Genomic DNA, 25,916 nt, shown 5'->3' on the forward strand with positions numbered 1-25,916 from the left:
ATCTGCATAACTCAGGTCACAGAACTCCTCAGGGAGATGTCTGCTCTGAGCCCCCAGCTCAGCAATACTGCATATCTTTTAGGAAAACAAACCGTCTGAGCTAAATGTTTCCAGGGATTCAGTACATGCTTTTCTAAACATCCACCATTAGCACCAGGCAATCCCCCTAGTCCCAGAGCTTCACAACATCCCTGTGAGCTGCAGATATGCTCTAACCCTTGCTGTGCATGTGGAAAAAAATTGTGCTCCAGATTCGTCCCACCTCCTGTATAGGCTCCCTTCATAAGCAATGGAGACAAATAGTCCTGGATGGTGTTTATGTCCCTTTCAGAGATGCTTTGGCTAGATGAAGTGAATTGGAGATTAAACAACTTGTGCAGATATGGGCCTCTGGCCAGAGAGGGACTTGAGCTGTGCTCCTACCTGGCTGCACTTACCTCCTTCACAGACTATTTCTGTCTCCAAAGGTATAAATAAGATCTCCAAACAGGGAAGGATGTTTGGAGATGCTGCTTCAGGAGCAATGGCTGAAACAAGAAATAAAATAAGTACAAAACTTCACTTTTTCTTCACCCCCTTGGGACAGATACCTATAAAATCTGTGCGTCCTTTGGAGAAGATAAAGGATCAGGGGCATGAGCTTTTGTGTTTTTCCAAAGGTGGTATTATAACTCACGAAGTTAAAGCAGGAGATATACAGCTCTCCTCAGGTAAAATCCCAGGCAACTGGAAGGAAACTCTCCTCCTCACCTATTATTTTGGTGAGATTTGAAACTGATCCTCAGCTGTCCTCTGGTTTTACTATATGTTCCTAATTTCCTGCTCTCCATAAATGCTGAGAAAACCACTCTCCTGATTGTGCAGGTGAGGGTTTTTCTCAATGCCTGCTGTTCGGTTAATAAACCAGGGGCAGGGATTGCTGTTTCTGGAAGAGGCTGGCTGTAATCCTCAGGAAGCAGAGATGATATTGTTCTTTCAGGACATACATTATTGCTGCCACATTGCATGTGTGTGTCTAGGTAAGAGACAGACAGACAGATATCATAGATCAGTAAAAGATGGAGAAAAGCCGTAGTTATAATTTTACGGTTCACCGGTGTGAAATGGAATCCGGTAAATAAAAAAATGTTCCCCACAGCCCCTTTCTGTACAGTGTAAATCTGTCAGCTCTTGCAAATGCCATTAGCTGGCGGCCAGGGTTGCATGTGCGCATGCATGGGACCGTGCATGCACGTGTCTGCATGTGTCAGAGGGAGCGTGGTGCCAGGTAATCAATACCTCTGGTCTTCTCTGCTGATCCTATGGGTGCTATGAGCCTGTTGTGGCTGAAAGGAGGCCAGATCCAGTGCACAGAGCTCAGGAGAGGGGATTTCAGCTACATCAGCTTCACTCCACTTTGACCAGTCTATGCATCAGAGGGTCAACCTTTTCTTAAACCAAGAGATGCATGGCCACAGTAGTATTTAGATAGTGGCTAGATTGTTTTACTGGTGTCAATTCTTATGCCAATGAAGGCATAAGTACAGGCTGGATCAAGGGGCTGAGGTCAATTGTATGACGTCTAACAAGGCCAAGTGCCGGGTCCTGCACTCCAGTCACAAAAACCCCATGCAACGCTACAGGCTTGGGGAAGAGTGGCTGGAAAGCTGCCCGGCAGAAAAGGACCGGGGGGTGCTGACTGACAGCCGGCTGAATATGAGCCAGCAGTGTGCCCAGGTGGCCAAGAAAGCCAATGGCATCCTGGCTTGTATCAGGAATAGTGGAGCCAGCAGGACTAGGGAAGTGATCGTGCCCCTGTACTCAGCACTAGCGAGGCTGCAACTGGAATCCTGTGTTCAGTGTTGGGCCCCTCACTCCAAGAAAGACATTGAGGTGCTGGAGCGTGTCCAGAGAAGGGCAACGAAGCTGGGGAAGGGTCTGGAGCACAAGTCTGATGGGGAGCGGCTGAGGGAACTGGGGTTGTTCAGTCTGGAGAAGCGGAGGCTGAGGGGAGACCTTATCGCTCTCTACAACTGCCTGAAAGGAGGTTGTAGCGAGGTGGGGTCGGTCTCTTCTCCCAAGTAACAAGTGATAGGACAAGAGGAAATGGCCTCAAGTTGCGCCAGGGGACATTTAGATTGGATATTAGGAAAATTTATTTACTGAAAGGGTTGTCAAGCATTGGAACAAGCTGCCCAGAGAGGTGGTGGAGTCACCATCTCTGGAGGAGTTCAAAAAACGTGTAGACATGGCACTTTGGGACATGGTTTGGTAGGCATGGAGGTGTTGGGTTGATGGCTGGACTTGATGATCTTAGAGGTCTTTTCCAACCTTAATGATTCTATGATTCTATGATTCTATGATTCTAAGTGTGTTTTACCTTGGGACAGCCACTTCAGTGCTATGCCTGACTTTCTTCTAATCCCTGATGCTTTTTGCTTCCCGTCCCCTTCCTGAATGGCTCTGAGGACCGCAGGTGAAGAGTGCTGGCCCTTTTGTGCACACATCTGCATTGGCTGGAGAAAAGGAAAAGTAAAGAGGAGCAATTAGGAGGTCACTTCTACTGCTACCGAGACAGGGAAGTCAGATGCACTGGGCTCTGCAAGGAGGCTCCAAACTCTTTGAAGCCACTGGCTTATTTTTTGGGATGTGGGTGAGACCTGGATAAAAGGGTCCAGGAGGGTCAGCAGGGTCCTGCCAAGAGATGCAAGTGTTGCTTGAAATGCTGGTGGTATGCATGTCAGCCAGCCCTGCCGGGAGGTGCTGGGGCTGCCCTGGGACCGAGGGGGCTTCACTGTCCCAGCTGCTGGAGGTGGACAGGAGGAGCAAGTCCTTTGAGCTGCACAGCATGGCTTGTGTTTCAGAGGAGCTCTCCAAGGGCCTGGCCCTGCTCCTTTCTCTCATTTCTTTCCCCTTGTATTATATGCCAAATGAGCCTCCCTTCTTCTTTGTGGCCAGGGACAAAAGGGTATTTTGGGGTTGGTATTCTATTTTTTTTTTGCACGGAGTGTAGTGGACTGTGAAATGCACCTGAACAAATCCCCCAGTCCAAATCAGATTGCAGGTTTTTGTAAGTGATGCCCACAAGGGAGGCAGGTGTAATAAAAGACATGGAACCAGTGCAGCTTTGATCTTCTAGGTGAAGGGCTCCTTTAAGATGCTTCAGTGGGTTAATCCTGCTCTCTTTCAAGATGTCAGTTTGGGAACCACCTGGATAGAGTTGGCAAAGGCTTTCTGGGGTCTCTTGGGTCTCCATGCTTTAAGCGCAGGCCAGCTGGCAGTGTTTGTCTTGCAGTCGTCCAACACCGTGCCCCCCCTCCCCAGACCTGGTCATTGCCCCCCTCGGCCAGCACTCCTGCTCAGCAGCAGCTTTTGTGAGTTTAATGCCTGGCAGCAAGGAGCTGAAATGAGATCTCACTGTTTCATATGGTACCAAAGAGGTACTGGGGAGTATTGAAGCCGTTAAATCAGGTTTGAATCAGTTAAAGTAACAAAAGTTCAGTTTCACTACAGATCCTCATGCCAGCTGTTTTTCCTCAAGAAATCTGGGAGCTGTGTATGTCTTTCCATAAAAAGAAAGGCACAGTGGGAGTCTCAGCCTTCTGCTTTGGCTGGAGAAAAATACAAAAAAATTACATGAGTGCAAGGGAAAGAGAAACTGATTGGAGGAATGAAGCACCTTGTGTGCTGCTGCACAAGTTTAGGGATCCATGCAAAGGCCTGAATTCAGAGTTATCACCACCAGTCGGGAGAAAGAATGACCCATACATGCTTTTGGATGCCAGCAAAACCAGCTGTATCGATGCTGCTGTAACTCTGCAATGCCTGTAGTCACAGGACAACCACAATTTTGGGAGTCATCTCAGCCTCAGGAACCACATCTCCTAACAGCCCCACAGGTTTCCATTGCCCAGATTGATCCTACCTAACTTCAGGCTATTCACATTTTGGACAGGTGTAAAGCTACAATACACAGACACTGGAGAGTGCAGGGCCCCTCTGAGAGTAACTTTGCACACCTGAAACCAGAAACACCCTATGTCAAATATGCTAGGGAATATATTAATAATTTGCGTGCATCAGTGAGACCCCTGCTTTAGTGATTCGTGGTAGCTGAAGGAGTAATATTAAGTAGTAAAGTCCCTGGATAAGTCTGAAGTTCCTGATGCTTACTCCTGAATTGGGCCAAATGGCAATTGGGTAGCATATTTTTATGAAAAATAAGGCATTTTTCATTCTTTGAGGAAATGAAGTTTTATTGTGTGAATGCCTTGTCTTTACCTTTCTGTACAGCACTTGAGTCAACACCACAGCCTGTTCCCATTTAAAAAAAAAAAAAGCTAAAAATAGCAAAAAAAATCTCGGAAGTGGCTTAATACTTGCCAGCTCTCAAAGAGCCTGAGGGTTTTCCTAGTAGTATTCTCCAGCAATCAATATTGGGCCCAAAGCTAGTGAAAATTTTCATGAATGAGCGGGAAGTTGATATTAAATCCCACAGGCAGATAAAATATTCAATGGTGCAATGATTAGCTCAGCATTAATGATGATGAGGACAGAGTGGTTGGGTGAGTTTGGCTCCCTCAAACAAAACAAATGCAAACTTCTCTGTCTCATAAGAAGAAATGTAGGTCAGGCTGGAAAAGTGGGAGACGTGTCCTAGAAAGCAATGACTGAAATGGATGAGTGGGTCATTTCTTTACATCCTTGCAAAGGGTTTCTCCTACTCTAGCCTGTAGCAGAAACAGGCTGACACCGCCCTGCATCCTTGGAGGAGTGCAAGAGAGTGGGCGAGTAGTAGTCATGCTCTGCCGTCTGCTCTGGAGTCTCCTTTTGTAAAAGAGATAGGAGAGATAGGAAAAGGAGCACTAAAGACCCACAAAAATTATTTGTAGGGAGCAGGAAGGTATGATTTCCTCAAAGGGATTGAAAGAATCTCAATCTCTTAATTTATCAGAAGAAATATTGAGGAATGACTCAATATTTGAATGTCTGAACATCTTCACGGGGTGAAAACAGCAGGCTTAAAGGTCTCTTCAATCTAGAGAAGAAAAATAGTATAAGAATCAGTGGTTGGAAGCCAAAGGCAGATGAATTCACATGTAAAGTAAGGCATGTACAAGCTTTTTATGGTGTGAGTGATTAAGCACTGGAACAAACAGCCCGTGAAATGGAGGATTCTCCATTTCTTGGTACCTTCACATCGAAATGGGAGGTCTTTCTAGGCAACATGCTTTAGCTAAAACCAGATTATTTGGTTTGGTATAAGGGTAGATGGGAGAAATTTAGTGGCCTGTGATGTACAGGAGGTGAGAACAGATGATCTAATGGTCCCTTCTGACCTTAAATGCTATGCATTTATGTGATCCTGAATTAAATGTCCTTGAACTTTCATTTTATGGCAAGACGAATGTCTAAGAAAGCTGGGAAAACATGTGTAGTGGTTGCTGCGCTAGGTTATGCACTTAATCCATTGAAATATGGGCACTGGGGGCTGGGATGGAGCAACCCTCATTGCACTCAGGAGGAATTCTGCATTTCAAGCCCTCCACGAATTAAAGTGCTGCAGAGAGTGAGCTAGGCTTTGCCAGGAACTTCTTCTCACTTATTCCACGCTGAAACAAACTGCAGAGATATCTAAAGACAAATAGATATGCCCCAAAATAGTTGCCTGCATCTCTGCCTGGTCGTTGTCTTTTTGGCAGCACTAATTACCACCCAAACCTTGAGAACGCACAGAGCTCTCACAGGCGTCAGCTGAGCAGTAAGCTCTGTCTGGTTTTCTCTCGTTTAATAAACTGAGACATATTTAAGGGCTCAGGAAGAGCCTACTTCACATTTTCTCCCCGGATCTTGGCTAACTCTTGACTGAAACACTCAGTAACACTGTTGGTGGTGAGTGCTCTGGAGAGGCAGAGGCAGTGTAATAGTCCTGGAAAGTCCCAATTTTGTGTCTCTAGGGTGGGTTAGTGTATGTTTGCTGCAGCTCAGGATCAACAGCAAGCAAAGGTTATCATGGCTTCCCCTGCCTCAGATCTTAAGTTTTTGGTTTGCAGATTAACTGGTGTGACCTCATAACTCTTCAGCTGATGCTATCACTCCAATTGATGCTGCCTGTGGCAGGCTGCGGAGCTCACGTCAACCGGGATTTGATGGCACTGCATGGAGAATGACTTATAAAAGGAAAGGAGGCAGTGATGAGAGGAGAGAGGTTGAAGGGGGGGCTATGTGTGAGGGTATCTGGGAACAAAACAAATGCCCCTTTTCATGGCAAGAAGCATGACCTCTGAGGAGCTGTGTGAAGCTCAGTACCACTGTATGCTCACATCGCTAAAAGCAATTGAGTGCACGCAGCTTCGCGAGTTACCTGCCGTTTGCTGAGCGTGCTATAAAGCAGTCTTAATCATGGTTTAAGCTGATGTGTTTTCCTTCGCAGCTAAGATGAGCCTGAAGGATATGCACAGTCACGTGCCTCAAGCTGAGAGGTGGCACCCCGTTAAAGGCAGTAGCTTAATAGGTTTTGATGATGTGGTCAGTGCCTGAGAGTCCAGGGAGGAGAGAGGTGGAGAAGGCTATAAAGAGATGACCTAGGCCACCAGGTAGCCTCTCCTTTTGCCCAGCATTTGGCTAGCAAGGGTAAATAAATGGTCAAAAGAGAAAGGGAACCAGGATGATCAGAGGTATGAAGTGGTTTTCCATGTGGGGTGTGACTGAAGAAGCAGGAACTCTTCAGCTTGGGAAGAGGTGAGCTGGGGTGTATGGTTCTGATTGGAGAAATTATGAATGGCAGAAGGGGATGGATAGGAAGTGACTGTTCACCACCTCTGCAAATACAAGAATTACAGGGCATGAAATTAAACTGTTGAAAATCAAGTCCTGAACAAACCAGAAGAGGTGATTCCTTCAAGCCGTGGGCTCTGGAGCTGTGAAACTCCCTGCCAAAGCATGCTGTGGATGCAAAAATTCAATGTGATTTCAAGGATAAACCAGAAAATTAAAGAAAGATCTGTTCAGGTTATGGAATACAGACACGTAAGACTTGAAAGTTCCCCTGAATTAAAATAGCCAAAGGCTGAGCAGCTACTGGGGACATATCATACATGCTTACACTATTCTTATGCTTTCCTTAGTGCCATAAGGCCATGGCTGAAGACAAGGAACTGGGATATGTGGAGTGTTGATCCCAACCAGTACAGCTGTTTTTATGTGCTAGTACAGGGAATTTTAAGTCTGATCACAACTGAAGAAAAGGGCATTTTTCAAACTGTCTGCCTGCCACGATTTCTGCAGCTTGACAATACTTGTAGGGGTCGTATAATCCTGCACAAGGGAATTAGATCAACATGATCAATCCTTCATGAACCACATGGCTCGTCAAGTGGTGGAGCTAGAAATCCAAGAGGCAGTGAGGGTGGCTGGGGACAGAGCTGAAGCAAAGATCCTCCAGACACTGGGATGAAGACATCTTAACCCAGGGAGATGATGAGGGTATAGAGGTGGGATTTGGAGTGCTGATAGGATTAAATCAATGGTAGTTGACAACAATGAGACACAATAGGCTACCTGAGGGGGCTGCTGAAGTGAATGAATCTGCAGGAGGATGCTCCTTGGTAACTGAGGGTGAAGATGGGAACATCTGGAAAGATGGTGGAACAAGGTGACCTGGAAAGTAGCCATCACCATTAGAAACAACTATTAACTTCTCCCTGTGTGCTTTAACTGTTCACGCCTCCACCAGGAGCCTTCAAGTGATGCTGGACTTCGAGGAAGCCCATTGCAGTGACATAAATTCCATTACAGGTCCCAATTAAATCTAAATATAGTCTTTATAGAGCCTGGGTAATGATCTATCCCTTGCTCGGCAGGCATGCTTCAGTAACCACACAGGCACTGGCTCTCATTAAGCCTGGGCCTGCCCTGCATTAATTGTGACATGAAGCTCTCTATTTTGAAGGCTTTTGAACACAAATATTTAGCCAAACCTCATTTATTTTACAGTTTACAGACTGAAACACTTGACTGTGGCATAAAGATTTAGCAGTAAACAAGGCAGGGGGGATCCGAAGCTACCTGGACCTGGCAGGGAGAAACACAGGTTGAATACCACAGGCAGAGAAAGTTGGCCAGAGCTGATGGTTTGCAGGATGGGTAAGAAGATGGCTGGTTTCATCAGGCTTGGGTAAAATCACTTGACACTCCTTCCACATCTCCAACCTGGTGAACTGTGATTTTTACAAGGGACAAAGATTCCTAATAAATTTCCTGCCTTGTACAGAGAGAACATCAGCATGCTGATGGGATGCACTGTTGCTATCCCAGCTGAGGAAGAGTTTTGCATTCTTGGTAAGGAAAACACAAGAGTGAATTTGGAGGAAAGCTGAATGAGATTCAATGCTGAAACCTCTGGACACGCGCTCTTCAATCTCCAGGTTGCCAGCCATACTCGTAGCAGGATAGCATGTCCCTAGCATGTCCTCAAGCATTGATGCTTTTGGGAGAGGAGTCATTACAGCGTGGTAGACTTCTCTGAAGAAGGAACAGCACAGGGCGTAGGCTGAGCAGTTGTGAAGGGGGAACCTGGGAAGATGCCCAGCCTTCGAGAAAAGGACTGAGATAATCTTTGTTATCTGAGTGTCTGTTCCTTTGTAAATAAAGCCAGAACAGGGATGAGCTTGGATGCAGCAAAGCACGAGGGCTGTATTTACAGAGCAGATGGTGAAAGGCACTTGTTCAAACACAGTCCGTGTCATCACACAAGGTCTTTTGAGTTCCTGGAACAGTTTTCTAGCTATGTAACACAGTGGATTTCCTCTACCACTCTCCCAGTGATTAAAGAAAGTGCATTTTGTATTGTGACTGGTTATTCTGGTGCTACAATTAGGAAGAGGGGAGAGCTTAGCATGTTTTGGGATTGTTTGCAGTGGCAAGATTAGAGGAACAGCAGAAAATTAAGTATGGCATTGATGTGAGATTCACCTCACCCAATATTCAACGTGTACATTGTAAATGTCTCCATCTGACCTGGCTGTCTAGACTCCTTTATATTCAGTGGATAGACATAGGAACATCCAGGGTGTGATTTATTTCATCCCTGGGTAGACATCTAAAACAGAGAGCAGACAAATCCTGCCCTGCCAAAGGTCTCTCCTTCAGCAGAGCCTGGATTTCTAGCTTAGACTTAGACTCTAATATTACAGACAGACTTTGGTGAGAGGGCAAAACCCTTGCTTTGCATATCTCCCATGCCGGAGCTGTTCCCCGCAAGCTGCAAGATTTACAGACTTGATGGATCAGAAATTAAGCCTTCCTGAAGTCCCCAACTTGGCTTTTCTGAGCCAGCTGTAAAGCAGGTTCTTGCCAAGGGAGGCATGGAGAAGAGAATTGCACTGCAAGGGGTGCAAAGAAAATTGCGCTGGTGTAGGACCACCAATAGCAATCTCATCGTGAGAGCATCTGATGGGAACTGACATCTCTCAGCCTTACCCTAAAGGATTCTGGGGCTATTGGCACAGAGGCTGTGGGCATCATATCTTTCTATATCTCTCCTTTTTTTACCTCTGTTCATGTGAGTGGCATGTGATTGTGGCTGGGGATTTGCTCTGTCAACGCTAGAGTAAAGACATCTCTCACCAAAGACGTGTAGGACAGCTCAGGGCAGCAAAGAGGAGAGGAGGAGAAGCAGCACACATACAGCTGTAGGTAGGAAGCCCTTTGTGAACAAGTATATTTGGACAGGTAATTTACCCTGCCACACAGCGGGACATTGACTCCCAGTTTAATTATTGTGTCATTTGTCCTTGACAGCTACTGCTGCTTCCAATTAACTCTCCTTAATTAAAGCCTCCAGTTTTCCAAGTATGTAAGCATGGATTTACTGGGAAAAGTGCTACAATGAAGAAGAAGAGCTTGGGGGTGTCTGATGAGAAATGACATTCCCTGTCCCAGTGGGACTGGGAAGTTATTTACTTATCTTGCTGGAGTGGCAGGCTGGAATCAAACCCAGATCTTCATCTCTATCCCCACAGGAGCGTCTCCTCTACCACCACTTTTACAGCCATCTACATGTGTGTGAGTCCTGTTTCTTATCAGTATAACTAAGAGGTGCTTCATCTCCCTGGGCTTTTCTTTTCTGTGTTCCTGCTTTTTGCTGAGTTTCTAGGTCGGGTGGATGAAGCACAGGATCTGAAGCATGACAGTGGAATTCAAGGTCCCTGTGTCCATAATTCAGGCCAAATTAAAATTGGCATTCTGGGATGCTGTGCAGGTGACCGAACATCCTCACTGACTCTATTAAGGGTGCAGAATCTGTTTCCACCAGTGGTCTCTTAGGTGTTTTTTGCCTTGCTCTATTTAATAAGCTGTATTATCATGAACACTCTATTCAAAGCTTTGAAATCAAATAAGCTCCTCTCTTAATCTTTCTGCAGTTTTTCGGGGCTGGCTGAGTCTTGAAAGATAGCAGCATTCACAGAACCCACATGGCTTGACAGAGTCACTGCTCAGTATTTTGGAAATGTATCTTTTGACTGTTGGGAAGGAAATTGGCTACTTAAGATGCCTTTTTGTACATTTAAATTAACTTAGTCCATCAGACTGAATAAATCCCGCCGCTGTATTAACATCCAATTATAACAGCAGAGATTGAGCAATGATTCACGTTTTGACCAGAATGTTGGCAGTTTAAGGGGAAAAAAAAGTAATGTATATTGAAATAAAAAAGTCAAAAATGGGAGCCAGAAAATTATGACTGAGCACATAGCAGGAGCTTTTCTGAGTATATAATGGCAGAAGCAGGAGCCAAATTTCTAACAGGATTAGCTGTTACTGTCTGTCAGATCCAAAAACCTCAATCATTTTGTTTTAAATGACTTTCTGTAACTCATTCATACTAGAAATAGAGGGTGGAAGCGAGGCTGGTAGCTGGAGAAGCTGCGGTTTGGAATTTAGGCTGGATCAGAGGTGAGGACAGCCCCGGTGTTGTGTGAAAAGCCCTGAAGTCATATGTAGCAGGTGAGCTCTGAACTGTACAGCAGTTTGCAGATTTTGCCAGATTTTTCAAGATGTCCTTGTGAGCCAGAAACTCATGAATGATTTCTTTGGGGACCTGTGAATGAATGTGTTGATGAAGTGAAATATGTCTTCAAATCCTGCTGCAGCTACGGCAGCTGGACCTGCTCATCGTTTTCTTGCTGTCCTTGAGAAGGACATCCGATACACTTACCACTTGTCCAACTCTGGCTCTGGGATTGCATCTCACTCCATATAGCTGTGAGTAGGGGACAGTCTAGGTGGTGAAGCTGCCTGAGGGATACAGGTCCTGACCCTTTGGTCTCCCCTGTGGTCACCCCTAGCACCCGAGGTGCTAGTGGTGAGGCTCCTGGGTCATTAACACCCTCCTCTGCACAGCAGTAATCTTGGAAATCCTGTAGTGTGCTGGCTGCTCTGGAAATGCTGCCTCCTCGGAGATGATCAGAGATCATCTGTCCTTCTGGTCTGCTATGGACAGGGCCTTGGAAGCACAGCAGCTCCTAGATGTCCATCAGGTGTCTGGATAGGGAACTATAGGAACTTACCTTCATTTCTTCAATATTTCAATGAACCCAAAGTCTAAATATGTTGTACTTAATAACTTAGTGTTCAATAATCAGCTCTTTCCTAGACTTCTTGCATGAACTTGCTCAGATGCCTTAAGCCCACATCTTCAAAGACATTTAGATAGCACCTACTTCAGCTGCATGAGACCTCACTTTCAGCCTCAGCTCTCATTGATAAAATGGGGATATATGCTTCATCACATATGTGATATAAGCCCTTGAAACAACAGCAGTCTCTTCTTAAATCCATATATTGCTTTAGCACAGTGAGGCCAAAATATCAGTTAAGCTGTGACCACTGCAGGAATATAAATTACTCTAACCTGGCTCATAGTGCCACAAAGTGAAGGACACCTTGCTTTTGTTAATCCTCTGATGAAACCCTGGTTATATTTGCCGCAAAATGTTGAATCCAAGTTCCACCCCAATGGAAGGCCAGCGGTAGGGAGCCTCACCGAGGTTGGGAAATGACCTTGAAAAGTTTGTTAGACTTTCCAAGGATGGAGAAGAGGTGGAAGGAGTAATCACAGTCTGGTTTACAATGGAGATTTCAACCTTCAGCACTGTCTCGTCCCTTCATCATTGTGAATAATGGCAAGGCACTGTAATTGGAGGTTGCATGGACTTTTCTTTTTCAGATATTTTAGGGCCAGCATAAAAAGCTGACTGCTCCCAGGGGGCACGGTCAGTTCTCAAAACTTTCAACTTGGAAAGCTGAGCTGAATTAATTACAGTTTATGTTCCAAAGGAAAATAAGACCTCTGATATGCCTTATTTGCTTGATGTTCTTTTTCTTTTCAGCTGACGACCCCTAGGTGGCTTTCCTTTCAGTCACAGCTCCTTTGTTTTTTGTAGTTTCTTTCTTTATTAATTAGAAGGTCTGGCACTTACAGCCCAAGACATTTATCAGCGTGGTACAATTTTAATTAATCTCGCAATAAAGCTACTTGAGGTGAACTCGTAAAAGGTCTCATATAGCAGGAATAACACATAGCAATGCAAATGGTGACACAGGACACCTACTACTCTGGTGTGCTTGACAGGATGTGGCATATAGCTTGGTGCAAGCTCATACTGCATAGCTGTGCTCTCTGGGACAGCGACACAAGCAAAGTGTGCTCCTACACAACATACAAACTATATCCTATAGAGACTGAGTACCCTAAGTACACTGAAAAGGAAGCATTTCTGCAAAGATGAAGATCTGGATTCCCAGTAGGTTCCTCCTGCCTCTGAAAGGAGCTTGGATATCCTTTGACAGCTAATTAATAATAATAATAATAAAACCTACAGAGACCGCTTTTTATCTACTCTTTTTGTAGCAATTTGGAAAGAAATAGCAAATTTCAGTCCTCTAGGACTTCTTTCTTGTACATATATCATAGTCACAAGTGGATTTTGACTCAGAACTTTCAAACCCAACATCACTAAATGTTAAGTGCGTGTTCTGCTCAAAACTTCTTAACCAAGGCTCACTTCTATAAGACAGATGTAAACTAGCTCAGAAACTGAGGTTCAGAAAAAACTATCTACAGCTAATGAGGATAAATTGAGAAGCACCATATGTTAAACTGAGGGTAGTTTGGATAGCAACTGCATAGCCAGTCCCAACTGTGTTCACAAATTTCTAATTACAAAGTAGAGATTACACAATTGATTGCATCTGGATTGAGGAATGGCAGATTTACAGTCTTTCAAAACTGAATTATCTGCCTCTTCTGCAAGTAATCTGACATTCAAAAATAGTCAAGTTAGATTGATCAAGGAAAAATAATTCACAATATGTTTTTCTCAGGTGGGAATGGCTGACATAAGAAATTATAAGGTCTCAAGCCCTTGATGTCTTCTTGTAAAAAATTGTATGTCTTTTGGAAGTTGGTTGCAACACAGACTATGGGGTTCAACATAAATCTAATTGGGTGAAATCCTGGAGCATACAATTTATATTTGATGAACAGTTGATACCTTCTTGACCTGAAGCTTAAGGAAGGTGGAACAATTGCATTCATGGCCAAGCCATCTGATCTTTGAAACTTCTCAATACTTACAGAAGTTTGAATGACTCGCTCCCTGTTTTGATCTTCCCATTTGCGTTGCTCTGTGGTCCGTCCTGATTATGTTCTTATGCTCATGGCAATAGATTCAATTTGCGAAAGGTGTTTTTGTGGGTTTCTTTTTTTTTTTCACATTCTCCCTTTTTCATTAAAAGCTTTCAGTAGTCCCAGTTGGTTTCTTTGGGTGACTTGACACAGGCAATGGTGCAATGGTAAATAAATCCGATTGTATTTCTACCTGAAGTTTTCTAAAGCTACTGCTACCTGCCAGAGGTAAAAATACAGATTTTCAGCTTTTGCTCATAGACTATCAACTACCATGTGGGGTGTCTGTATAGGGGTTAGGAAGACAATTTCTGATACAAACAGAAAAGATCTTCATAAATAGCTGGAATTTTGCCTGATATATATTTATACATAAAAGTCAGTTCTTGGTTCATTTACAGATGCAATCAGAATGAATCTTAATTTGTCTCTTCATAGCTCAAACTCTCTTGAATGTTGCACCAAGTAAAAAATTGTCACTAGGATCCAGGTGTATTCCCTTGTCATTTGTCATGAGTAACTGTTCTGCAGTTTATAGTTGGCAGTTCTCAGTGGTGTTTCATCAGGATAATACCACACTATATCATCTGAAGGAATAAACTCTCCCTGCTGACATGAGCTGGGGTGAAGGCACTGGCAATTGACTGTATATTATAGAAGCTCTCTGAAGCTTATTCAATGGAAAAGAGGCTATCAGGTCATTGGGCCCAAATTGCATGTTTGGCTTCAAAAGAAGTAAGGGGCTTACAAAACCTAATAGGACTCAAAAGGCTCTGGTCCGTTAGACAGGAGGTCAGGCTAGACAGTCCCTTCTGTCTTTGAAATCTCTGACTGAGATACTTTAATTAAAAAGGAGGAAAGTAAAAAAAAAGATAATAAAATGCAGTATTTTGGCAGTAGATGGGTGTTTCAGGTCCACCTTTAATGCCTTCTGAGCTGCAAAGTCAGGGTGACAGCAAGCTCATTCAATACCCAGGCTGGTAGCCTTTGTCCTTTTCCTGCTGTGAGCAACCTCTCTGGGGATGGGACAACTGATGGTTGGAAAGATGCACGGGCAATGGCGAGTGGAGCTAACACTCTCCTGGGACTGGTGGTGGTGCAGGAGGTCATGGGAGGGAGACAAAGGCATCATGAGACCTCAGTTCTCACAAGAAGCCGGAAAGCAACAGGGTCCACAACCAGAGTGTAGGAGAGCATTGAGATCCAGTGAGTTTAACTTGCTGCAGAAGATCACATGTTGTTTAACTGTCTCAAGGTACCAGGTCACGACAGTCTGCACACAGCCTGCCTGATTTGCTGATTCCCTGTGAAACTGCAAGTGAGGTCATCTGACAATGAAGTGTGAAAGGCCATGGGAAAGAGGGGAAGGCCAGAGGGAGGTGCTGGTCTCAACAGGGATTGCATCAAGTTGAGTGCTGATCTGGACAGGGGTTGCACCAGGCTGAACTCTGGAGCAATCTACAGCCACATCCCTCTGTCCGCCCCCGGCCGGCCGAGCTCTGCAGGGATGTCCCTCTGGGAGGACAGGCACCACGGGAAGAGGACAGGGAGGGTGGCACCTCTGTCGAGTCATTATGGGCATTGCAGAGCCCTGTGAAAAGCCTGACAGGTTGTCCGCTTTCCTCCTGCAGCTCACTCGAGTGCCCGTGGAGTCGTGTAGCCAGTACGAGACCTGCAGCGAGTGCTTGGGCTCAGGCGACCCTCACTGTGGATGGTGTGTTCTTCACAACACGTAAGTACCTGCTGGTGTTTGCCACAATCCCAGCCCTGCTTTTCCCCCAGCCATCTTCCCTCAATGGCTGTGATAATACATGGCAGAGATGCAAAATGCTGTTTCAGTCCCTGGCTGAGCCAGGTGAGCCAATGAGTCACCCAGGTACCTCCAGCAAGGTCTCTGGGCCTTGCTGGGGGAGGCTTTTTTAAACTGAGAAGCATTTTTTTGAAGACAAGGGAAGAGAAGAGTGGTAGAAACTGGTCAGATCTCCTCAGCTGCCTGATCCACAGTCTGCTGACTGCACCAGGAAAGCACCTGTCCATCCTGATGTGCTTTGAATCAGACCCTCCAGCAGCTCTCCTCTGGGTGACGATTACCTTCTTGTTTCCATTGCTTAAGGTGGTTTGGCTCTGACTTGCAGCCAGACACTTGTCTCAGCAACCTCCAACTTTCCACTGTTGACCTGAACCTCTCCTCTTTCAGACTTGTCATGATCTTCATTGCCCTTAGAGAGGAATCAGGTCCCTGTAAGCATCATGGTGTCCACGCCAACTTAGATTTCAAGGTAGCATTACGGTTTGTATGCTCACTGTGGGAAAAAGTTGACCCTGAAGTTGAGCATTTATCCTGCGTGGGTCAACTCAACTGTGCCAAATGAGCACAAATGAGCCAAACTGCTCGTTTGGCTTATCTTGCCAGGATTCTGAGCAAATTTGTCTTTACTCATGTTCTTGGGCTTCTGTATAAGAGGCCAGGAGGGGACCTCATTTCACCATTTCATTATTCTACAGTACTGGCTTATCCAGTGCCTTGCAAGAAGCACTGGGTCCAGGTGTCCTCAGGACTGGGAGATTAGTTCATTGGCTTTGTTTTCTGTAGGCTTTTTAATGATGCTATTGATCTTGAAGTTTCCTCTCTGCAGCCTTCACTGCCAGTGACCTCCTCCTGCAGAGAGCCCTCTGCCAAAGCTGTGGAGAGGGAGGTGTGAGGTTGGCTGAGCTCCTGGCTATGAGTGGCAGGGTGATCTCATTTGCCAAGAACCTCTCAGCAGAGACAGTGGCTGGAAAGTGCATTGGATCTGTCTAACCAAGTGTCTCCAGCTGAGCATGGCTCTGCAGGGTGCTGCCACTCCAAGTCTCAGTGTCCTTGGCAGCGATGGAGTGTTTTTCTGATGGACTCTGCTATTGCAGTGTGTCTATCTTCTCCCGCTGAGTTCACCTCTGAATTCTTCCTGTTGCATTGCAAACTCTCCTGGTGGAGACAGTGATCCAGTTGAAGTCATCCTCTTTGCTACCTCTCCTTTCTGGAACAGAAGAAAAGGGACCAAATCTGTACCATATTCCAACCTTCTGTGGGTGCTCTTTTGTTTGTGTGGCCCTCATCCAAAGCCACGACAGTCTGCTTAATTTCAGATCAGATCTAGGTGATCCATCCCAAAACTTGTCCAAAAACTTGATTCAGGCTCTGGAATTGTTCAAGGGATCCTTGGCAAACCAGTCCTGAGTTGTGGTCTGGTAGGCATGAACCCATGAAACTTTCACCCTGGTGACCTGAGGATATTTCCCATTGATACTCAGCTCTATAGTATGTTTCCAACTCATCTTATCCTGCATCCATCCTACAGAGCACTGTGTGTTTTGCTGTCAGTGGAGGGACAGCACAGACTATGTGCCAGCAGTATTAGAAAGCATGAATTTGGCTGTTGATTGTACTACAGCAATGCTAGATATTTCATCTCCTGCTGTGCAGGGTCAGTGGCCACAAGCAATCAATACATCTAGCAATAAATCCCCAAAAGGAGAGAAAAGGGGCAGAGACAGCTACAGATTGCCCAGCAGCTCATTGTGAAGGGGTGTCAGAAACGTGATGTCTAGTGACAAGTGAGGGTGGCAGCATCGACTCAGTTCGAACAAGAAACCCCCGTACAGACTCGGTCCTTCAAGAAGTTTGGCCTCGCGGTCTGGACTTGGTTGATGGCAGGATCCACATGCCCTCCTCCCTTTGGTCACTTAACCTCTGTTTCCTTATCTGGAAAAGAGAGGCAGTTCTTATTTATGTACCTTGCAGCAGGGTCACTGAGATTAATTCCCTGTGGATTTTTTTGAAGCAGTTTGAAGGCAAATGTTATCAAATCCCACTCCAGTCTGTTCCTTCCCCCTAGTTTCCATTGCAGTCAGGAAATCTGCTTTCCCGTCCTAGTTTGGAAGGGTTTTTCAGTGCAGCCTCAGGTGTTCCTCTCTGGGTCTCAGTTTCCTCATCCTTTTAGGTAGCCCTGAAAGCAGAGGAGCCAGTTATAACCCATTCAACAAAGTTTGGCTGTGCAGGATATTCAGGGTAAGAGTGCCATAATACTGAGTCCCTTATTAGCACTTTTTTGCACATCAGAACCCCTTAAGATTCATTAACAGACTTTTCCTCAAGTGGGATGCGTCATCATCAGCTCCTGTACAAGGATGTCTGGGGAAATGTGCCATAAGCATTTCCCCTCGCGAGTGCTAATTCTTCCCTCCCAGTCAGGAATCCCAGGGGCTTTGCGGTGCACAGCTGAATCCAGCCATGCTGATGTGGGAGCTGTTTTGTGGAAGGGATGGGAGAAGCAGTCTGGCTGTGAAAGACCTGGGGCAGAGTGGTACTGGAAACCAGATTGCCTGTGGGCAGAGCCATGCCTTTCACTCATCTTTCTCCTCCAGTATAAACCATCAAGAGGAACACTGGTAGACTGGGAGATGGGTGAAAACTGCCAGATGGGGTACAGCATCTATCTTTTTCTCTCTCCCATGTGGGTCTTTCTTATTTTGGGATTTGCATTTCAAGGGCTGATGCAGACCCTTTTCCTCAGACCCCCATCTCCAAGCTATCCTCAGCTCCTGCCACGTGAGAGGTCTGGGGATGCCTGGGGATGGCTCTCCATCCATTGTCTCACAACGGAGCTTGGCTGTCTGTGCGGAGGGCGGTGTGCCAGGGCTCAGGAATCGATTTCCATGGCTCTGCTGTCCTAACCTTACACCAAGAAACTCGAGTCTGCTGAGAGAGAAAGAGACAGACAGACACACAGACAGCTGCAGGAGAAAGGAGGGGGGGAGGATTGATTGGCTTCTGCCCCAAGAAGAGGAGAGCTGATATAGAGCAGGTCACCGGAGCTTTTCATCTCTGTATCTTTAGCCCCGATCTTGTCCCCCCCCCCTTTCCCTGCTATAGCTCAGCTCCCCTCCTGGGCTCTGTTCAGGCCTCTTTAGGCAGCGATGAATCATTTAGTTGGTGTAAATTGAAAACGTGGCGCTCGGTTGCTGCATGGGTCTCCAGGGGAGGGCGAAGGGCTGGGGTGGGAGCGGAGGGCGGGGGGGGAGGAACCAGGCTGAAAAGCTAATAGCTGGCACGGAGGCACTCGGTGCCTGGCTGCAAGGTCGCAGCAATGTCACCAGCCCGAATGGGGGGGCTGCAGAGAGGGATGAGAGCACAGCAAAGTTTTCTCCAAGCCTGAAATGAATTGCAGCTTCCTCCTATGTCAGATGCAGCGGTGTCCAAAGATGCCATCCAAAATCTGACTACCCCTCCAACCCCGCCGGCAAGTTTCTTCTGTTTCCATCCATATCCAAACTATTACCCTCCTCTACCTCCTTTCCCCCTCACACGCAGAGGGGCAGAGACAGGGGATGCTCTTTGCCCTCAGAGGAGGGATAAACCCTTCTGCAGCTGAATGAGCCCTCTCTATCCCTGCCTGGCCCAGCACCAGCTCCAGAGCAGACATGCACAAGCATTGATCCATGTGCACGTGGTGACCATGCAAGTTTTCAGCCCTGCACAGTATCTCTGGGTTCTGCTTAACACCCCAGCTGCCAGCAGAATGGATCTTTGGGGTAGAAGAGCAGCATCATCCCTATAGGGAGAGGCAACACTTTATAAAAGGGAAATATGCTGACCTTGCTGGGTGCAGAAGGTACCTGTTCCAGGCTCTGTTGTGTTAACTGCCACTTCTAGATTTTGGCTGTGCTGCCTCATTTCATTCTAATGTAGACTCTGTCTAATTCTGGGATGAATAGTCAAACATGCACAAGCTGTCCTTAAGGGAGGTTGCAGCCTCTCGGCACCAGCCCCCTTCTGCTCTGGCATCTGTCCTTGCTGTTATGGGGACTCCTTGGCTGGCAGGTCATAAGTTGCAATCAGAGAGGAAAATAGTCTCATTTTCTGGGGGGACTTGTGATATTTCAAAACTTTTTTTCCAGCTTGTAGTGGGCCAATTATTTTTTTTAATAAGAAATGTTCTTGAAAGCTGTTTTAGAAGGGGCTGATACCATTTAGTAATTGGAGAATGATTCATTTAGACCTCAGAAGTTCTTATTTTGGAATTTTATTTCAGGTTTTAGTAAATTGCTTAGAATTACAAAAAGTAAAAAGTCATTCTGAAGTGAAGCATTACTTTTTTTTTTTTTCATTAAAATGAAACATTTGGGCATCTGTGACTTCTTTCTCCCCCAGAAGTCTTTACCAGCTCTACAGACCGAGCAAAGCAGGCCATCAACAACCACTGTTGGTTTGGAGGAACTGACATTTGCTGCGAAGGGAAGAGGGTTTGTTTAAGCATCCCCAGTCTGTCCTACTGTGGAGATAGCAGAGCCAGGAGTTGGCTCTGCTCTCTGCACTCCTCTGCTCATCTGTGAGGAGGTGCACATGTCCTTTGTGTGTCCTTCTGGCACCCAAGAACCTCACCTAGGGACCTGAGCTGGCTTTGTTGGCTTTGCACCCCAGCTGTACCCCAGCTGCAGAATACGTGCCAGGAGAGGCCCCCCTACTCCTGAACCATGGGAACAGGATGCAGTGGCCTCCTGTAGGCATCCTCACTGCATGAAGAATCAATGACAGAAAGCTTTTAGATATGGGCCATACCAGCCACCTTCCTGGATCCCTTTGGTGGGCTCTGGGTTGGTCAAGGGATGACCAAAATCTGGTATGCACAATTACTCAGTCTGAGCTGACCATGGATTAACTGGATAGCTGCAGCAGCGGAGATGGTGTTTATGAGACACTTGAGAAGCTGTATGAGAGTTTTTTGGTTTCCCCACAAAAAAACCAGCCCTGTTCACAAGGGTTTTATGCTGTCCTCTGGCAGCAGATGCCTACCACATTATCTGGGAAGTTGCCCTCCACGTCCTCCTGCTCTCCAGCTCTTTCTGTCTGCCTTGTAGCTGCAGGATACTTGTGTACCCAGAAATTACAGTTCTCATTTCTAACATGATATGGAGGAAAAAAGGCACTTGAACAAGTTGTTTTCTAGGGAGTGAGGGATTAGCGTGGAGGGGGAGGGAGGTTTGTTATCCTTGCTCAGACTCATTGCCAGACCAGGAAAAAAAAAGAAAAAGTTACAAAGTGCAGCTCCCGCTGTCTCGTCTCAGCAGGTAACCCGATGCGATGCTGCTTGCAGAGGCTCATTGATCGTCCCTGGCTTTAACTTTCTTGGTCAAAGTCTTCTGAATCACTAGAGAGTCTCGGGTAACCTAAGCCACCTACAGATGCTGCAATAAGACCTTTTCTGAAGGGTCTTTTACTTGCTTGACTTTCTGCCGTCTGAAAGACTGTGACTGTCTTTCAGGCTGAGTTTTTTTTCTTTCTTTTTCCCCTTCACCTCCTCTCTTTTCCTTCCCAGCCTCTTCCTCCACTTGCACAGGGGAGGAAGAATATCTCAAGTGCTGCGTGGGGAAGGGGCAATGGGAAGGGCTGTATGGATCAGGCTTCAGGGACCCAGCAGGGCAGGAGGGTGGAATATCACACTCAGTCCTGTGCCACTCTGAGCTCTAACAGATAGTGAGAAAAGAGTGATTTACTGATTCCTGCAGGGACTTGCAATCCAATAGACCCTCAGATTCCATTACAAGAAACCAGGGCCTCAGATGTCCCTGCTTTGTACTCCCTATGTCCCAAGGTGTAAACCACAGTCCCTTCAGTAAGGTAGCAATTTGTAGATGTTTTGCATTTGCCTAGCATGATGAATACGTCTTCACAATCACGGTTAGGACCTTTTTTAACAGGAAAAGCTTTCTGTATCTTTTCCTGCCTTAGCATCATCTTGCCATGGGTCAGCTCCTGGTGCCTTCAAATACCTGGGAGACCCTCTACATGTGAAAGGTACATGACAATTATCCTAATCTTCTTAAAGGCGGATCAGCCACACAAAGAGCAAATGGCTTCCACCTCAAATCCTGCATTGCCTTGGAAACTTGCAGCCAGCTGGGCTGATCGCCCCCATCAGAAGGGAAGCTCAGAGATATTTCAGTTGCTATGTTCAATACCCCTGTGTGTCAATGCCCCTGTGGGGGCATTTCTCATTGCAACAGGAGGTTGACAGATACATGCAGTTGGTACACAAATGGGAGAAAAACATAAATGATGGGGGGAAAAATAATTGCAGGAAATCTGAAATCTTTCATTTGGTTTGAAAGTCTCCAATCAGTTGATTGGTAGTGTTAGCACTGCCAGTCAATGGTGGCAAAGGTAGGAGTGAACCAACTGTCAAGATGCCTTGTCTCCAAACATTGCTTGGTTTGACTCCTCCCTGGTCACAGCTGGCACTCAGACAGCCGTGCACATGGCCTGTGAACCTCTCCATCTGATAGCAAAGGAAAGTGGAGTCATCTTCCCACAATTGGCCTTGGCACAGAGTGATTCCCACTTCTTCTCAGGTAGTTATTGAAACTGGAGACGGCATTTCAGCCTTCGCACAGAGGGAAGCGCACAGCAGGGGAGCTCAGTAGAGTGACATTGGCCCATTAAGCATTCTGCATTGAGCCTAGATAATCTGTAATCTGTCTGCTGAGGTATAGCTAAAGTACCCATCATTTCACACCTAGGCATTGCCTCTCCTTTGGAGCAGAGGAAATAGCCTCAAATGTGACAGCTCTCCAATGGCCTTTTGAAATGAGATCAGAGCTCTTAGTCCAGAGAGCAGGAGGAAATTCTTGGGACAGGGAGCATGCCTATTGATGGTGATAAAGCCCCAAATGAAACAGAGGCTCCTGGGAATCCCATTTCACTACAGATGGGCGATGACACTGAATAAACCTCTCTGAACCAGCCCTGTCCCTTTGAGAGGAACAGCTGATCACTAGTCCTGGAGAGCCGACCATCGCTGTACCTGCACGTTGTGCATCCAAGCATTGCTATGTCCTTCCATTCCCTAGATGCCATCATGTCCCTTTTGAGAGCACTTTTGCTGCTCCGGTCTACCTAGCAGTGCAGGGCAGAGCTGTGCCCTTCACAGGTTGATTATCTTGGTGGCTGTGCCTGCCTGAGGCAACTTGGGGACAGCACTGGGTACTGTGGACTGCAAGACGCAGGCGTGTGGTAAATGTGTTTTGATAACAAACTTCTTCCTTGATTAGCTTATTTTGCTAGAGGGCAGTGGGGAGGGGCGGGAAGATAATTAGTTTGTGCAGTGGGTTCCAGCAGAAGCTTTCTCCTGATACAGCCCTGTGAGTTAGGTGTCCTACTTGGGATTTGTCTCCATCACAGAAACATTAGCAGCTCAGGTTTAGCACTGCAGAAAGTTCAGCCTTTGCAGAGAAAGATCTCTGGGGTTTCTTCTTCTCTGATGTGAAACACAGCTCACAGTCTGCCGTCGGCTAGGAGGTGTGTCTCATGTACTAGGACATGCAATGAGAAAGGGATAATAGTGCTCAGTGGCACCTGGGGGCCTTCTAGAGGACCTCCTGTATGCTGGTTCCCTGACAGAGGACAGACCTTCGTCATCTCAGCATCGCCCTTGCTCTGGGACACTACACACTGGTGGGTGGCATATCTAGATATCCCACAGTACATCTCTAGGGTAACAGCTATGGAGGAAACAGGGACAGGGGAAAGCTGTATGACCACCCTGATCAGTTCAGAAATCTTTTCAGACGTGCACTGGAGCTGAGATGCAAAGTTACAGGGGCTGCCACAGGGAAGGAGTGTACCCTCACTTAGGTTAAAAAGTGGAGGTTGACAGAACCAGCAAGGAGATCTAGATACAGAGTGGCAACATAAGGACTTAATTCAGGTGCCTAAACACAGATGTATGGAGAATGTACAGGGAGAATTTGAAATATAGGTGGTTTTCTTTATGCAAGGAACTCAATTCAGTTGCCCATCCATGCTGTTTGCTGCAACTGGAGTGCCTGGGGTATCTGAGATGTTCACGTGGGGCTGGCAAATATGCCAGTCTACTGGAGACCCATTCCATCTGGAGGATAAGATGAGGACCAGCTGGGGTCCTGAGGACATCTCAAGTGACATTAGACCCCTCTGTGTGGGCAACAAAATAGAGCCCAACTCCAGCTTGGGATGTCCACTCCCCACATATTCTCAGGGTGGCCAAAACCAGGTCTGGGTTTTGTAACTTGACCAATCTCACTTCTCTCATGAATTTTAAAGGCCTCCAAGGTCCTAATTTGCAATAAAGCAGGGCTAGGGTTTCCTGCAAGATTGTGCCATGCTCTGGAGTAGACGAGTGTCATGATATATGGATGATTCGGGAAACTGGGTCTCATTCACTGGGCTGTTTGTAGGGAATTACCCTCTGTCTTGCTGTCAGATGCTCCCTGGTGCCTCTGTGGCCAATGATCTGCCAATGAGAGAAAATGGCACACCAAATGAGCTCTCCCCAGGGTGACAGCACATCTGCCTTCCACTGTTTCTTCTGTGACATTTCATCATCCTCAACCTGTGACAGGTCTCAGAATGGAATGGGGGGGACGATTAAGAAGCTATTCCTCCTAGGGAAAAGCACAGTGAACCTTTAAGGTATGTCTTTATCCAGATTCACCTTCTCCATGTATCTGCACACACACACTCCTACCCATAAATACATGCCATTACCTTCTGTTGCACACTCCCACATTCAGAGACCTGCCACCAAATACCCCTGTGTGCCACCAGCATGCGTGTCTCCAGGCCCTGATTTTCCCTCTTGCTCCCACACCCCTCTGCATTCATTCCCCCAAGTGGAGATGCAGAAGTAGAACCTTTCTCAGTTGGCTTCTGTACCAGGGAGATTTTATCTCCCTTCCCTGTAGTACTGTGGTCCTGGAGGCAGGCTGTGTTAATTCACAGGAGCTTCTGAGGTTGAAGCCAATTATCTCATCCTGCTGTGGGGCTATTTTGAGGGCATCCTCCTTGCTTTGCTACAAACATAGTCTCTTCTTCCTATCCTCAGCAATATACGTATTTCTTTTGTTTAGTGAGTGGATCTGAGGAACTCATTGTTCAGTTTTCCTGAACATCTTGTCTTCCACTGTTTTCCACTTCAGATATGTCCTTCAGCAGCTTTTGAATAGCATACCATCAATAGCAGGAACCATCTACCAAGGCAGACGCAGATGTTTTAGCTCCTTGAATTACAGGAACCAGACAACAGCCTGATCTCTGGCCTTGTGGGGAGATATAGAAGTCCATCCCTCATGTACAACACAACATTCAAGTAAAATGTCTTGCAAATGAACCCCGCCAATTGCCTCAGTAGTGAAGAGCAAGCTTGGGTGTCAGCTGGCTGCAGCTCTCCTCTGGGCTCACCAGCACAGGTCAGCCACAGAGAAGAGCAGGGAAAAACAGTGCATTGCCAGGGCTGTGGTTATATGAGAGATGAGTGGCAGATCTGGACCAGAACAACATTTCTTGCCTCCTGTTCCAATGCCCAATAGATTGGACCAAATTAATTTCTGCCAGGGTAACGGGTACATTTTTAATAGAGTCTCATCCCCGGAGCCAGAGCTAGACTGGAGTGGCTAACATGGCTGGATGCAAGAAACCAGGATATTCAAAGAAAACATGTTTTCTTGCTGTCCTCCTGCAGGGGAGGCCAAATTTACAGTGAAGATAGACATGTTGGCTGTGAATTGCTTCTGCCACTGGCTATGGGCTTCTTTATGTGCTGTAGGGACATGGGGCAGTCCCACTGCAAGCAGGCATGGCTGGATCCTGTAATACAGTGTGCACCAGCCCCTGGTAATGGGGAGAATGCAGATTTCTGATTATTTTCCTCCACTGATTGTTTCCCTCCTCAGGAAGTTGCACCAGCAATTAGCATGTCTTTTTGTTGATTATCTCGTGGCAAAGACTAAAGAGAAAGTTGCGGGCAGAGAAATACATTGAGGAGGAGCAGAAATGCTGAAGAGTCTGCTGCAACAGAGTGGAAGAGCTGGAGGATGATTCTGCCTAACCTGGCTAAAGGGATTTGAGAGGTTGTGAATAACATGAGGAAGTGGGAATTGGTGTGGGCTGAAGGTCTGAGGCACTATTGTAAGACAAGATCTGGGACAGTTTCTGACCGGGAAAAACAAGTTCTGGACCCCTTGGTACACTTAGAAAGGGATGCCAGCAGGGTCCACTGGTTACAGAATTTTCCTTAGGCAAGAGAGAGCAGTATTAATCTCCCTGCTCTGCTATAGATACCTTGCATGATTTTGGACAAGTTACTTAGGACAGAATTTATGTCATCTACTACTAGGTTTCTTGTCTCAGCAGCCAGTGAAGAGAGGGACTTTTTTGAACACCTTCATTGTAACC

The 25,916-nt window shown here is 46.3% G+C and overlaps 1 protein-coding gene across 6 annotated transcripts in view; it reads left to right on the plus strand.

Moving 5' to 3' along the window:
- The window catches only part of PLXNA4 (plexin A4), a 431,262-nt gene that overhangs the window by 258,376 nt on the left and 146,970 nt on the right, over positions 1-25,916 (plus strand). For all 6 annotated transcript variants that reach the window (XM_072864978.1, XM_072865153.1, XM_072865238.1 and 3 more), the window contains one exon: positions 15,301-15,401. In XM_072864978.1, the coding sequence (XP_072721079.1) occupies positions 15,301-15,401 (101 nt within the window). The remainder of the gene's footprint in view (positions 1-15,300; positions 15,402-25,916) is intronic.

Source organism: Ciconia boyciana, chromosome 1, assembly GCF_034638445.1.
Source record: "Ciconia boyciana chromosome 1, ASM3463844v1, whole genome shotgun sequence".
Classification (NCBI taxonomy): domain Eukaryota; kingdom Metazoa; phylum Chordata; class Aves; order Ciconiiformes; family Ciconiidae; genus Ciconia; species Ciconia boyciana.